This window comes from Sceloporus undulatus, chromosome 3 (genome assembly GCF_019175285.1).
Source record: "Sceloporus undulatus isolate JIND9_A2432 ecotype Alabama chromosome 3, SceUnd_v1.1, whole genome shotgun sequence".
In the NCBI taxonomy this organism is placed as follows: Eukaryota; Metazoa; Chordata; class Lepidosauria; order Squamata; family Phrynosomatidae; genus Sceloporus; species Sceloporus undulatus.
The window spans coordinates 255,642,878-255,659,629 of NC_056524.1; the positions used below are offsets into that span (position 1 = coordinate 255,642,878).

The 16,752-nt window shown below is 40.1% G+C and overlaps 1 protein-coding gene across 1 annotated transcript in view; it reads left to right on the forward strand.

The window, feature by feature from the left end:
• TMEM212 (transmembrane protein 212) overlaps positions 1 to 9,413 on the forward strand; it is a 36,477-nt gene extending 27,064 nt beyond the window's left edge. The window contains exon 4 of the mRNA XM_042459697.1: positions 8,263 to 9,413. Within this exon, the coding sequence (XP_042315631.1) occupies positions 8,263 to 8,283 (21 nt within the window). The 3' untranslated portion in view covers positions 8,284 to 9,413. The remainder of the gene's footprint in view (positions 1 to 8,262) is intronic.
• The last annotated feature ends 7,339 nt before the right edge of the window (positions 9,414 to 16,752 follow it).

The following is a 16,752-nucleotide window of genomic DNA, read 5'->3' on the forward strand; positions in this document are numbered from 1 at the left end:
CATATTTTCTTTCACCATTTTGGAAGCCCTCCTCTGGACATGCTACACAGTATTCCAGGTGAGGTCTGACCAAAGCAGAATAAAGTAGCACTATTTTTTCCCTCAATCTAGATGCTATACTCCTATTGATGAAGCCTAGGGGTTATTCAGATGGTGAAAATAATCCAGGATACTAAAATCCTAGGGAGAGAAAAATGCTTTCCCCCTGAGCGTTTCTATGTTTTCAGGCCTTCATAGCTCTAGTTGTACTGCATTTATATAAATCAGGAGGAAGACAAATGATAGAACAGTGGCTTCCTACCCCATTGAAACCACTTCCAGTAGCCATATTGCCCAATTATAAGTTTCACACCACTATGAAATCCTGGGGTTTGTAGTTTAGAAGAGTTGCTTAGAACTCTGTAGTACTGCATCAACTAGAACTCTCTAGAAAATGCTGACACCTCTCACAAAGTTACAAATTACAGGATTCTCTATGATGGAACTGTGGCAAAGTGATATGAGATGACTATAGTGGCATGGTGTGGATACACCCTTGGAGGGGGAAAAATGGGCATAGAATTTTGGGTTTGTTTTGCCTGGTGGTCAAATGAAAATGGTTGTAAATAGGTGTAAATATATAGTGAGTTTTGCTAAATGTATGCACTGGCTTTTAAAGGTTCAGTGTGCAATATAATGTACATCTTAGGCCCACTACTCATTTAGCCCCTGTTGTCAACAGTGAGTGGCATTGGCTCTCTTAGATTTCAGATGAGTCCTAGATAGATGGCTAGGATTGAACTTGAAGTCTATCATAGCCAAAGCCTGCAATCTTCCACTGAACCACAGCCCTTTCAAAGCTTAGGCTGAATTTCAGTAACCACCCAATCTTTGTCATAAGTTAAGTTCAGGGTGTGTTGCTCAGTGTGTATACCAGGGTCCGGATCGGAACTCTTTTTGCATCTTGAAGGGTTAAAGCAGAGGCTCTTCTTCACCATGAAGCACAACAAATGCCTTGGAATTGAGTTAACTCACATCATTGCCTGACACCAAAATGCTTAGGGGCATAGGTTAACACAGGGCTCCTCAGAGCATGTTTCTAACCCTGTGCTGTCTCAGCTTGCAGGACAAAATCAACTCAGTAATGAAGGGTCTGCACTTCACTTAACCTCTGCTGAAGCCCTTGCTTGAGCTATCTAGAGTGATTTATTCAAGGGGGTGGCATCTGGGAACATCTGCTCTGGCCTATTTTAGCTCAGTCTGTAAAACATATCTCTTCAATGCATGTTACAGTTCAGCAATGTGTTTGTAGTTTCATTGTGACCTTACAAAATAGGAGAAACACAAATACTGAATGTAGGTGAAGCCAACAGAGCATAGATATATGTTAGCCAGCAAGCTAACAAGTCAAACCATTTACATGAGGAGTGTTTGAAGGACTGACTATAGAATATACATTTATCTACAACTGAAGTGTATCTTTTTACTATATATTTAAACCTTGCCATGCCTCTTTCATGAGTCACAAAAACACAATATGCAGAGACCTACAATTAATTCCTAAGCAACAACTCTTTTATTCCTTCTCAGGCTGCTGCCACACTGCAAAATAAATGCAGCTTGACACTGTTTTCACTGTCATGGCTCCATCCCATGAAATCCTGGAATTTGTAGTTTGTTGTGACACCAGAGCACTCTGAAAGAGAAGGCTAAATATCTTACAAAAGTACAAATCCCAGAATTCCATTACAAGAATAGGAAAAGCTGTGAGAGAAGCCTGGGTTGCATACAGACTGCATACTGCCCAGTGATAGGTGAATGTGATAAGATCTTCCTTAAGAAAAATACATGCCAGACCTATCCTGGCAGGAAAGCTAATGCTAAGCATGGGAAACTTCTTCCAGATGTTGTTGTATTTCATGTCTTATGATTCCTCACACTGGCTATAGTGGCTAAGAGTGAAGTAAGTTGTAGTCCAAAAACATCTAGAAGCCGTTTCCTATCCATGCCCACATGTTACATGGCATGCGACAAAACATGTCTTTTGATTATGTTCCTAAGTAAAAGATAGATTTATATGAGAGTTACTCTTCCATAGCTTATTCTGTCTTCCTACTACACACATCCACTTCTCCATTTTGGAATTTCTCAGTGAGAGGCAATGACATCAAATAACCCAGGTTAGCTAGCTGTGTGTATGTATGTTTGTGTGTGTATGAGCATGTGCGCGCGCGCACACACACACATCCTTTCAAGTTGCTTGTTGGTGTATGACAACCCTATGAGTTTCATGGGGTTTTCTTTGGCAAGGAATTCTCATAGGTGGCTTGCCATTGTCTTCTTCTCAAATGCTAGGTGCTGTAGGATTCTACAGCACCTAGTATTCCCTGGCAGTCCCATATTCAACAACTAATCAGGGTTGCTTAGCTTCCAAGATTAGACAGGAGCAGGTGCCTTCACATTAAGTACTGTATTTTCTGGCGTATAAGACTACTTTTTAACCCAGGAAAATCTTCTCAAAAGTTGGGGGTCATCTTATACGCCGGGTGTCGTCTTATAGGGCAGGTGCTGAAACTTCCGAGCTGGACTGGAGAATCTGTGGTTGCCGCATATGGTAGGGGGAGCTCAAAATGGCCGCAGCCGCATCCCCTCCTTATGTGGCAACCATATGAAAGCAGGAAGGGAGGTGCTGTACAAGTATGGTAGAATAAAATCTTGGAGACAGGAAGGGCTGGGCAGGCAGGGAGAGCTGACCAATTCAAGCAGGCTTTGCATACAACAAGTTTTCCTGCTAAGTACCTGCATGTCATAAACATTTGAATTAAAATTACCATATTGAAATCAAATCTGATTTTTAAAATTTTTATTTGGTGTGCGTTGGAAGAGGGGGTAGTCTTATATGGCGAGTATATCACAAACTCTTTATTTCAACTGGAAAAGTTGGGGGTCATCTTATATGCCCAGTCATCTTATACGCTGGAAAATACGGTAGGTTTTGCTAGGATGGTGTCTGTGCAAAACAAGTGTCTGCATCAATAGCCTTAACTGGAAGGTGGGTTGCTGGTGAAATAATGTGTACAAACCTTGGGTACATATGAGTGTCTCAGATTTTAAAGATAAATGTGGAATCTTTAGAATGATAGATATTTTCAGTGTTACGTTTTTGCTGTATTTTTTTTATAAATTATCAGAAGTAGCAGAAAGTAATGCCCATTACATAAATACCTCCTTCATACGGGTGTCCTTTCGTAGAGCTATTTGTCTTTATCTTTTGTCATAGACATTTCCCTCCCTATGTGCATAGGTTATTCATTTTTTCCTCACTTTTTCACAAAACAAGCTAATTAAAATCTAAGTTGCCAAAGCAACCTTCGTATGAGAAAAAGTGACAGTGTTTTAAAGTACGAAACACAGAAACAAGATGTGTAGGGAGAGACCCGATAAAGGTCTGCAAAATTATGGATGATCTGGCAGAAGTGGATAGAGAAGAGTTCCTCTTGCAAAAAATACAAGAATCTGGAGTTATCCAGTGAAGCTCTTCTATCAAATACCAAATTAATACAAGAAATTAGTGGGCAAAATGTAATTTTATAGCTTGAATTTTGCCATTGTACATTCAGCCTGAAGTCCCTTTTGTACAAAATCCAACCCAAAAATTAATTATAATTTCACAGGTTCTGCTGCACATGGAATTACTCAGGCTGATCTATTTGCCAAGAATGTGCAATCTGATAGGTCCTATCAGAAAACTTATGTATAGCACTGATCAATTGGATTTAACATCCTTTCATTCCTGCCCTCAAAAGATGATAGGCACAATTTCCACTTCAACAGAGCTTGGTGTATGCCATCCACAATGGCTGTGAGTAAATACAAGAGTTTAATCTTCAGGATCTTTGATTTAAGGCATTAAAATACTTTTCTGAGCTTCCCTGCCTGTGCTCAGTCACAGTAACTCAGTCACAATGACTGTGATGCTCAGGATTTCATAATAGCAGTTCCAAAGTAAGAACCTAATGGAGCAGCATGGACATATGCCAAGCCACTGATGAGGATTCATTTAATGAGCCTATATATTTAAGTTCAGAACTCAAACATGAAGCAGCCACTGCCAACATTGTCTGCATTCTTGGAGGAGTTTGAGCAGGAAGAAAGGTCTAGAGCCACTGACCCGGACAGGGTCCAGCTGCCTCTGACCACCTTTGTTCTCTTCCTCCAATCACCACCTCCTCCTCCTCCTCTGTGAAATGTAGCCATACAGCTTGTTTTCATTTAATTATTGGAAGGGGGCCATGGGGTAAAGGATTGTACAGCATGCAAGTATGCCTACACACCATTCTCTCTCTCTCTCTCTCTCTCTCTCTCTCACACACACACACACACAGATCCAGAAACTTTATCATGTTATGTCTCTCTGAACTATAATCACAAAAATCATGACTAGTATTCAGTATTGCAGTTACCGATTCATAAGCTAAAGTTATGGATCCATATCTGATCTGTATTCACTAGTCTTGAGCCAGCGTGGTGTTGTGGTTTGAGCACTGGACTATGACTCTGGGAGACCAGGGTTTGAATCTCTGCTGGGCCATGAAAACCCACAGGGTGATCTTGCACAAGTCACAATCTCAGCCTCAATGAATGGCAATGGCAAACCCCATCTGAAGAAACCTGCCAAGAAAACCCCATTATAGGTTCAGCTTAGGGTCACGATAAAACAGAAAAGACTTGAAGGCACACTACAACAACCTATAGTCTTACCATGAACCTATGTAAATAATAATAAATAAATAAATCTTATTTTTATCCCACTTTTCTCTGAGGAGACAATCAAAGCAGCTCATAACATATTAAAATATCCACATTTACAAAATTATATCCCAAATTCCCCAGCTTGTAAGTGCCAGTAGCAGGATTGGGTGAATGAGATCTACTCAGATCAGGACACAAAGAGGATGTTTCCTCCCCTTTCTCACCAGTAAGCAAGTCTATGATACTCAGAAGCAGGACACCATCACAAGTCCTAGCAACCTTTTGTCAGAGGAAAGTTGTTCCAGTCCCTTAGTTAAGTTGCTTATCTTTTTCTGCATGGATATATAAGTGAGGACAAAAACTACATAGCCTATGGGCAGATAGGAGCATCCGTGGCAAAAGTTAAGGACAAACAGCTCTAGAAAAAAAGGGAATCATGGAAATGAGGAAATTGTATAACACTGTTCCAACTTCTGATACTCCAGAGCTCTACTCACACTACACTGCACAATTATAGCACTATTATTCCTGTGTAACTACTGTGGAAACCTGGGGTTTGTAGTTTGATGAGGCACTAAAACACACTGGTTGAAAATTATAAATGTCTCTCCCAGGATTCCACAGGAATTTGCCATGGAAGTGAAAGAGAAATATAGCATTCTGTGTGTATCCACACAGCAGAATTAAATCAGTTTCACACCACTTTGATTGCCATGACTCTATGTTACAGAATCCTGGGATTAGTAGTTTGGTGAGGTATTCAACCTGGTGTGTCAGAAAGCTGTGGTGATTTATGAATAACATTAGTACAAAAATTACTAAGGATTCTGTATGGTGTAGTATGGGAGGAGGTCAATGGGCACAGTGACAAGACGAGTGACATCAACCCTAGTAATGCCAAAGCATACATACCGTATCAAAAGGCTGTTCTGTGTAACCAGCAAAGAATCAAATGTCTGTTCAAATAAGAAAATATTTACCTGTTAGTGGAAAGAGAGCAGAGAAGGGGACAGCCTTCCAGGGGAAGATAATTCCACGGGCTGGAGCAGTTATCACACTAGGAAAGATCCCACAGGAAAACGGGAGTTAAACGCGATTTAAAGTACATTCAAATTTAAACCAAACTTGCAAATTGGTTTAGTTTATCACATTAGGAGCAGCCCAAGTAAAATAACTTCGGATTGTTTATTTTTGAAACAATCCGAAAGTAAAAAAGCTGCCATTATTCTCTGCTTTGCGTTCAGATTAACTTCATGTTATTTCATGTTAACGGTGACGTCATGTGATAAACTTTGGGCATTTCTGGGTTTTCTTTGGTTTAAATCTAGTTTAACTCCTGCTTTCCCACAGAATCTCGCTAGTGTGATAAACTCCCTTGTTTCATGTTCTTATTAATTAGGCCAAGGACAGTGGTAGGGCCACCAGAAAACCCTCTCCTTAAGACTTGATCTGTCAGATAGCTTGGACTTAAGTGATATAGGGCTTTATAGGTCACAACTATCAATTCAAATTATGCCCAGAAATAAACCAGTAGCCAGTGAAGATGTTTCAACAGGGGAGTTGTATAGTCTCTGTAACCAGTTCTTATTAGCTGTCTAGCTACAGCATTTGTAACTGCTGACGTCTCCAACTGGTTTGCAAATCCAGCCCCAGACAGAGGGTGTAACAGTAATCCAGTCAGGATGTAATCAAAGCACATGTCACTATAGTCTGACATTTCCAAGACTGGGTGCAGCTGACACACTAGCGTTAACTGTGCAAACATGTTCTTTCTAATACTAAAATTTGGATATAGTTGAGGACTCAGGTCAGGACTGAGTTCAAGAGTACACCCACACTGCAAACCTGAGATTTCAGGAGAAGGACAAGTCTAATTTATCCCCTCTGATCTATCTTTCTACTGACCAGAAGCACCTTTGTTATCTGGATTAAGTTAAAATGTGTGCACCTTCATCCAATCCATTATGGACAGCAAATACTGGTTTAGCACCAAAACAGTTTCTTTAGAATCAGATTCAAAGGAAAGATAGAGCTGGGTTTCATCAGTTTACAATCACAAAACCCTTGATAACTTCTCCCAGTGGTTTTATGCAAATATCGAACAGCATGAGGAGCAGAACTGAATCATGAGGGAGCCCACAGGCCAACAGTCAGGGTATAAAACAAGAATTAGCCAGCACTACCCCTACCAAAAGGACCAGAACTGTGCAAAGGCTGACACAATGTTGGTAGAGAAGTTTTTCTTTGCTGTCTCTCCCAGGATTTCACAGGCTTTCCAGTGGTCTCTATCCCATGTTCACTCAGACCTTCTCTGAGTTTTTTGCCACTGAGTCTCTGGAGTTTATCACATGGGATGGATCCCATGCAAAAACTGAATTTAAACTGAAAAATACCTGTAAAAGTGGATTGTTTTTCAGATGACATTAATATTAATGAGAATTAATGCAACATTAACCCAAACAGAAACTAGACAAAACCCGCTCCTTTTTACTTTTGGAAAATCCCAAAAGTAAAAAGGGATGGGTTTTCTCTACTTTTGGTTTTGGTTAATATCACATTAACCCCATCATGTGTGAAAAACTACCTGCTTTTGTGGATTTTTTCTGATTTTAAATCTCGTTTTTGCACAGAATTCTTGCAGTTTGCCTTCATATGATAAACTCATCTGTCTCATTTGTTTCATCGTTGCCAGCTCCCTAGCAAATAGAGGGCTCACATGGCTCCATTCCATGGAAGGGGATGTTCAGGAACAATCATGACCAGTGCTCTGGCTGTTCCTCCATTCCAGAGTTCAACCACCACTTGATCAGAATCATCTGCCAAAGCAACAGGAGACTCCCTGTAGCCTACCAGGAAGCTATCCAGATCCATTAGCCTCCTGGAGCAGACCATCTTAATTGTTCCCCCGCCTCTACAGAGGCTCCGAAAACCAGTGTGTCTAAAGTCCACCAGGTACTGACAGATTTACTTGCCATTATCATGGCAATATTTTAATGGAGTTGACCAAAGCCCACTGTCTACTGATTCCTTCTGATCCCCAGGGTCACTTCCTCGCTGTTCTCTGAACCTCACACAGGGAAGGGGTAGGAGAGACTGTGTGCTGTTGTTACTGGAAATGAATTTGGATAAGCAGAGGACCATGGTTTTACAAATAGCATGCATTTTGGGTCAGTGCACTGATAATCATATGAGTTGCCCCCAGGTGATGAGGAGAAGTTTAATCCTTCCCTTCCCTGCTGAAGTCCTGACAAAAATAATTCATCTGAAGCTGTTTGCTGAAGAGGAGAAAATCTCTCATTGTCAACAAATTTAATTTGGCCCACAGTCAACAGAGCAGGAAGGAAAAAGATGTTGTGGGTTATGAGTTGAATGTATTGGGACTGTATTAATTCCAAAATATCCAGATATTTGGTTGAAAATATTTGTAATTAACTATATAAATGGATCTATAAAGTCTCCATAGTAAATTAATTTTTTTCTCCTTCCTTCCCTCCTTTCTCTCTCCCTCCCTCTCTCTCTCTCTCTCTCTAGGGGGAAAGGAATACATTCTAATAAGGAACCTCCATTCATTAGATATATCTTCATAGAGCTCCTTGAATATCCCAGTATGCCTTGTGAATGTCAACACATGTTTAGTTGCAAATTGATTTGCTCTTACATTATACATAGTCCCCACATGGTTTAAGGTAATGTAAAAGTTGATAAGATATAACCCTGCACACATACCGCCACCTATGCATTCACCTATATGAGTGTGAATCACGGGTGTGAACTGAGTAAGAGCATACAAGAAAAGTAAGGTTGTTTGGATCAAATATGTCCTGTCATTTCAAAACACTGGGAGCTTTGATCTTTGGCTTTGCACAACAACAGCTTGTGATCTTGAAAAGCTCAGTATCATATATTTAAATTAACCTGTACTTGCAACATGTGGTTGACAGGTGAAAAAAAAAGAGATGGGGGAATAACCCTCTTTTAAAAGATATCTACCACTTAGTCGATATTCTGTTTCTGATGTGGTGTGTATTTTGAGCCTCAGTCAAACACAATATACCTATCAGGTTCACTGGATATGTTTGTCTTGATAAATACCCACACAGCCTACGCAGTTTACAATTGTCTGTATCTTTTTGAGCACAAAACAGCATGTGAAACAGGAGTTCCATCTGGAGGTCCAAATACACCTAAACCTAATTGATATGGTTCTTCCCTATCAAAAAGAGGAGGCAGGAAAGAGATGCAAAAATTGAGTTTATGAATCTAATGCCCTCCATCTTGCATGTGGCTAGGAGGCAAAGAGTAAGGATGTATGCCCACTCTTCTACCGCATGAATGATGGCCTGTCTTGTACTCTGTCTTGACCTATGGGACAGAAAGAGAAGCCTATGAGATACAAGGACAGCTAAGATTGCAGAACTCCACCAAGGAAGGACATCTTCCTTTCCATGCCTGCCTGAGGACTGAGATCTGCTGGGGGAGTCTTCCTTTGTCTCCTATCAGTGGGAGGGGTACATTAGGGGAGGATGTGAGGAAGGAGCTTTTCTGTTCTGATGTCCCCTTTTGTGGACCCTTGGAGGTTCACTTGGTGCCAACATTGGTATCTTTCTGGCATCAAGTCAAAATATGATTCTTTATTAAATACTTTGGTGCTGAGTTACTTTTAAAATGTACATGTACATAATTTTAAGACGTTTAAACCTGTTTTAACTTATTTAAGATGTTTTTATCTTCTTTAAATTGATTTATTCTTTTAAATCTGGAATTGATTTGATTTGTTTATATTGTTTTACTTGTACACTCTCCTGAGATCTCATGATAAAGGGTAGGATATAAATAGCTTAATAAAATAAATTAATTCTGTGTGAGCAACTAACTTGAACAAAAACAGGAGGATGACTGCAACATTAATCCACACAAACAGCAGAATAATGTGGCCCTTTAGACTGCGACTCCTAGCATCCTTCCCCATTCGCTATACTGGCTAGGGCTTCTGGAACATGCAGCCCAACAAGATCTAACAGGCCACATGATTCCAAACCAAGGTTAGAGCATTTGACTAGGTTCACATTTTCATAGTGTGGCCTTGGGCCATTTAGTTTGATCCACCTCACAGGATGATTGTGCAGATTTAAGGTTTGAATCCCTGCTTGGCCATGAAAACCCACTGGGTGACCTTGGGCAAGTCACAATCTCTCAGCCTCAGAGAATAGCAATGGCAAACCCCCTCTATAGGGTCACCATAAATCAGAAATGACTTGAAAGCAAACAACAACACACCAAAGTGGAGACGGAGGAGGGTCCTGCACACTATCTTGATCTTACTGGCAGAAAGGTAAAACATAAATGTAGGTTGAGTCTCCCTTATCCAAAATTTTTGGGAGTGTTTTGGATTTCAAAGTTTTTTGGATTTTGGAATATTTGCAAATAGATGATGAGATTTCTTGGAGATGAGACTCAAACCTAAGCATGAAATTCATTTATGTTTTGTATACATGTTATACATATAGCCAAATTTTATACACAATATTTTAAATAATTTTGTACATGAAACAAAGTTTGTGTACACTGAACTATCAGGAAGCAAAGGTGTCACTATCTCTGCCACCATGCGGACAATTTTGGATTTTGGAATTCAGGATAAGGGAGATTCTATAAGGAAGAACCATTAATGTTTATGACCTACATCCCACATCAGTACACTTTCCTGAAGACTTGGTTTTCTCCTTTTTTGGTATTGTGAATTCCCAGATGATGTTATCATCTCTTCCCAAGGTGCATTCTTCCCCCTTGGTGAAGATCTGGTCCCTCTCCGAGCCTTTTTCTCAGAGACGAGGCCACCAAATTTAAAGGAATTAACAAGAACAAAAATAACAGCAACACAACCATCATACCTTGGACTCATCCACTAATCTCCTTTTAACCTTTTCGCTTTCCAAACCTTTTCCCAGTACACAAATATAGTCATTTATTTTGTGTCAGCAAATCCTGAACCTTAGTTTTAGAGGGAGTAATAACCCAAAAGAAAACAGTTTTTATTAAAGACCCTTATTCAACCTTTTCCTCCATGGGACACCTGCTAATGATTTATTATTGACAAACTAGTTCCTGCCTTGATTCAACATTAAACCTTCCTCCAACTGCCTGTCAGTTGTAAGAGTTCGTTCATCTTCTCTCATCTTTAGCCCGCAGGGCAGTATAGTTTAAAGTTGAACCACATGAAAGAAGGTAGCATTTATCTGCATTTATGGTTATACATGCACATGCATATATGTCTGATATGACAAGGAGAGCTTTATCTGATCATTAACTCAGAAGTACAAATAAGAAGGTAGGCAACCCACACCACCTGGAGTGAAGGTAGGCGGTAAAAGGACAGAAAAAATAAAATGAAGTCATCAAGGCTAGGGAAAGAAAATTCTTCACCATGATCAAAGGTTTTTAAGGCTGTCTGTTAATGGCAACACTTTCCTAAAACAAAACAGAAAAATCCCTTTGAAGAAGACAACAGCTGAGTGAAGAAGCCAGGTCCAGTGAATGTGGTTCTTATAACATACAGCTGCAACAGAGGGAAAGAAAAAAAGCAGGCATAGTGCACTCTTGAACATATCAAAGCTTTGCCATGCATTCTGGGTAAGCCAGCTCCAATTCAACAGAAAGGTGCTAGTAATTAAGGTGACTTCATTCTACCAAAAATAACCTCCAGCCATAGACTTCTGATGCCAGCTGTTTTAGAGATCAAAGGAAACAGCAACTGAATCGCATCTTAGCCTCTCAAGATATTAGAAATTGGGATTGAACTGGGGACACTCCAGGACTGGTTTCAATGGAGCTCATATTCAGCCATGTTCCCTATTTCCATGGGGAAGGGAGAGAGTTAGGGGAAAGCTTTGATTTAAACACAAAAATGCTCATCAACACTGACTGGCAGCTCTGAAAGGGCTCCTTGGCACCAGCTCCAGTAGACAAATATTTATGCTGGCACTGTGAGGTGAAGTTTAATTTAGAAGGGCTTTGAGTCTGGGGCTTGATAACCCCAGGGCAAAAACTGGGGGCACCATGCCACATGTCAATTGTAGGGTAGTTGTGGGGTAATTCCCCACCCCATTTTCTCACCATAATGTTTGAGTGCCACTGAATTTGTAAGAGCTTTGTTCATTTTAAGAGGATGGATGGGAATCTTTATATACTTTCGGCTGTTGAGACAATAGTAGGATTCATTCCTTTTCACTCTTGCCCTTCCTCTTGTTTTCCGTTGCATGTTCCCTCTAAAATATATCTGCAAAGAGCCTTTTCAGTCTTCTGTGCCAGTTTCACCATTACACAGGGTGAGACAGCTGGCTCAGGCAGCAAATGCCATGGGGCAGAGAAGGTGACAAGATTTGGCATGAGTAATGTGAAGCCTACCCCAACTTCTCTTCATTCAATAGCTGCCCTCTGTTGTGGTTGAAGATGCTATCCTGTCACCAGTATTGAATTCCTCAGCCCAGGCTGCTTCACTACATGGAATGGGAAGAAATGCCATAAGGAGGAGCCATGGTGGTGCATTGGTTAAATGCCTGTACTGCAGCCACAAGGTTGTTTGTGAGTTTGATCCCAGGACTCCAAGCTTGACTCAGCCTTGCATCCTTTTGTAGGTCAGTAAAATGAGTACCCAGCTTGTTGGGGGCAATTTGCTTACGGATTTTAAACTGCTTAGAGAGTGTTCAGTTCACTATTAAGTGGCATAGAAATGTAAATGCTATTGCTATTGTTAATTACATCAGGAAGCAAAATGTCTTGGGCCAGATCTACAGAACTTCACACAGTGTTATCCTTGCCAGTGGTTTTATTATGTGTTATACTGTTAACCCTGCTGTTGGTTTTATCTTCATTTATTATAAGGAAACATCTATTGGAAGTTTTATTTTTATGGGCTGCATCCACACGGGAGAAATATTCTAGGTTGAAACCACTTTAAGTGCCATGGCTCAATGGTATAAAATTCTGAGAACTGTAGTCTGGTGGGGCATCAGAGCTATCTGATAGAGCAGCTAAATGTCCCAGAATTCCATAGCTTTGAGCCATGGCTGTTAAACTAGTGACAACCTGCTTTTTTTTGTTTTTGTTTTTGGTAGTGCAGACACAACCATGTAAGGGTTTTGGAAGAAACATAGGCCTGTTACAGACTGCCAAAATAAAGCTGCTTCGGGTCTCTTTGGAGGTATGCTGTTTAAATGATGCATGCGCCCTAAGAATCCGGAAGCTGCACCAAAGCTGCACTCCAGTGCTTAGGAATGGAGTGTGGCTTTGGCGCAACCTCTGGACTCTTAGGACCCATGATGCATCATTTAAATAGCATACCTCCAAAGAGACCTGAAGCAGCTTTATTTTGGCAGTCTGTAACAGGCCATAATGTCTTTTCCCCTTTAAAAAAAGTCCCCTTTACCCTGCCTGCAAACATCTTACACTACAGTAGGGAATATATGGTATGTTGTGTCTCTTTGCTTAAAAGTTCAGATAATGAAGGTGCTTGAGAAATAATAAATACAAGTATCATCAAATTTCTAAACTGGAGGCAATTCCTTAGTAAACGATTGGAGGAGAGAGGAGCATATTTGTTTTCTTAGATTCTTAATCATGAAATATCAAGTTTCACATATAAACATGGAGAAATACCTTTAGGTGTTGAAAGGTATTCACAGAGTGATAGTTAAACATCTTGGGGTTTAGGTTTTTTTTTCCTGGAAAAACACATCAGCCCTGGAAATGAAACATCCCAGGGGTGGTAGGCAAGACTTTCTAAAAACATCCTCACAGAAATGTTGCTATGACGCTTCAAATAAATAAGCAGTCTCTCTTGAATCCAAATGGGACAAGGTCTTCCCCGTTTTAATTAGCCTGCAGGGAAATCACATAATTACAATTCATCAAGAATCTGTCAGCATTAGTTCTGCTTTAATTGGCATATTATGAGCAAACTATGAAAGAACAGACTGCTAGTGACAAGAGTTTTCCAGAAATAGCCCCTGGGTTTAACATAAAGAGCAAAAAAGAAAAGAAAGAAAAAGAAAAGCCCAAACTGAAGTTTTCACACTAATTCTATTATGTTTTGGTTTCTCTCCTCCAGTTATAGTTCAACCATTCATATCTGATACCTCCCCCATTAAAAAAGAAGAAAAGTTCAGGGTCAGTATTTTGTAACCTCTGCACTGTTATCATTAAAAAAAAACAGTAATAATTGAACTAGGATTCTGTCTTAGCTCTGTCAATGGTCAGGCTTTTGCCCCATTTCCTCTCTTCAGAAAGAAAAGATTAGCTTACATTAAGAGAAAGCAAAAAGCAACAAGTTCTGCAAAATGTACAGACCATACAATGTGATGGAACAGAAGCCATAAAGCTCACATCTCATTCCCTAATCTATCTAGAACAGGGTTCTTGATAAGATCAAAGAAAAACATCTGATTCTTTATGGCTGATTCAAATAAAATCAGGCCTTGACAAATAGCTACTGCTTGCAGAATCTTCCAGTTGGGGGTCTGGAGAGTTCAAATACAAAAAGTCACTTTTCAAGCTCTGGATAAAATGTGAAACAAATGACCATATTAGTAACAGGGTGTAATAAATTTGTTCGATCAACAAGAACTATCACATTTTCACCCACTGAAGTAAAGTGACAGCAGCACGGCAGAAGTTCCAAAGTCCTACTAGATTTAGTAAGATGGTGGAAACACATTATTTCAAGGATACAACATAGTAGTACTTGCCACAGGTGGCACATAAATTTGGATAAAATTACCTTAGATAATCATATGCATCTCAAACCTCTACTTTGACTGAACTTCTCAAGCCAAAACAATATGCGCAAAGGCCAAAACATATCAAACTTAACATATGGAGGGTGCTGAAAACAGCCTTGACAGACTGTATCTTCCCGTACAAATGTGCTCAAGAGAGACCCTTCTTTCAGCACCACCACCTTCACTTTTACAGGTGCAGTTGCTGGGGACATGAAATAGGGCCTTCATGGGGGCTACACCCCTACACTTCCAATTGGAAGAGACAGCAACTTCTACGTTTAATAATAATAATAATAATAATAATAATAATAATAATAATAATAATAATAAGTTTTATTTATAAACCGCTTTTCTGCAGTGATCAAAGCGGTGTGCAGATAGAAATTGCAATGACAAAATATAAAGTGCAGACTAAAAATTGCAATACATAAATAAAAATTCAATAAAACATTACAATTATACAAATTAAAACCATAACATCAAATCCAAGCTAGCTGAGTGCAGTTGATAATACAGTACATATAGAGAGGGGTGTCACATGATAGCAAGAAACATTGGGGAAGGCTTGCTGTTTGTTCTTGCTGCTGTCTCCTAGCTTGTCTGTTCTTCCTCATTAATAACTTTGAATTCTGTTTGCAGCAACTGAAGTAAGTCAAGGAGGAAGGTGGAAAGTGGGAGTAAGAGAGAGAAACTGGGACATTTTAAAAGCAACTTAAAAAATTGAATGAGGCCTCTGTTATCAAGTCTGGAATTTTATAAAAATACCCCCAAAATCCCTATCCCAAAATGCATCTGTGGAGGTAATCAGGTGGCCCCTTTTCCCTGGCATCACTTGATCATAGAGGCTTCCAAGCAAGTTCTGCATCTATAGGGTGAAGTATGTCTCCTGATGACCCTAATGAAAGGCATTATGGGAGCTGTCCCTTGGCTGCCATGACCTGAAAGCGGAGAGACCACGTAGGCACCAGCCTCAGTTAGGAGTTGCAAATAGGAAGATTTCCTTCACACCTAGGAGACCGATTTACAGACAAGCCATTCCGGTAGCAATCGTTTTCCCATGACAAAGGATGCCTATGGATCAAGTGATGTGTAAATTTGGTTTCCCTTTTGAGGTAGGACAAAAGCCTCCACTGACTACGTGACTAGGAACCTATTTAAAGTTCAGTTTTTCCTTTGTTCGAAGTTCCATGTTGGTGGCAGGCAGGCACTCTGTCAGTCTGCTTCTCCTGGTTCCACACACCCCTTTCCCCATTTTCCTTCAGTGTTGCTGCAGCTACCTTGATTCCTAGGGAAACCATTGCAGGCAAGTATCTACCATTAGAAGGCCTTTAGTGTTCTCTTTCCACTTTTCCTCCCTTTCTTCTATTAGCCTTCAGTGACTGCATGAGTGAATGTATGTGTGTGAGTGTGTGTCTCCCTGTGCATCAATAAACTAGATTAAAATTCAAAGACTTTGCCTTTGCGTCAGTCCCTGGAAGTTCTGGTCCCTTCGTAAACACTGCTGGGATTCGATCCAACAAGGGTACTTGTAAGGAGCCCTATATTGGTGTGTTGAGCTAATTAATATTCCCCAAAATTTGAGCAGATATCCTTACACCTCATTCCCACTTACAAATGAATCGGTTTACAATCTGAATCGATGGATCGATTCAACATCAGAGCGTGGTTCACATAACATTTGCCCCAATCGCATTTTATGGCATTAAAACAACCCACTTGTAGTTCACACCGATATATGAATCGATTCAAGTTAAATCATTTACTGAGGTAGATAACCCACTTGTGATTCACATTGACTAAAGAATTGGTTTAAATAGAATCATTTTGGGTTGGTTTTTTTTTTATCTGTGCATTTCTGGAATCGCATTTACATACTTGTGCCAATGCATCGGAACTGTCAGACTTTGTCCTGAAATAATAAAAATGGAAGACAGCTGGCAATCACCCATGGGGCAGTGTGAACCAAAAAAAATGTATGGCGCTGGTCCAAGAGAGTTGGAGGGTAGAAGGGTGGGTGGACGCAGGTTATCATTTCCACTTTAATGTGCCACAAAAACCTCCTGCCTGGTGATCCTTTAACACGTCATAATAAATTGATTCCGATCCACATCTGGACGTCCCTGCCAAATTGAGATGGAGAGTATATGGTTGGTCTTGACAGCTACTTAGTTTGTTTCACATCAAACAGGTGATTATTTCCAACTGTATCTCCATTTTTTAATTATTATTTTCATTTCTATGGTGT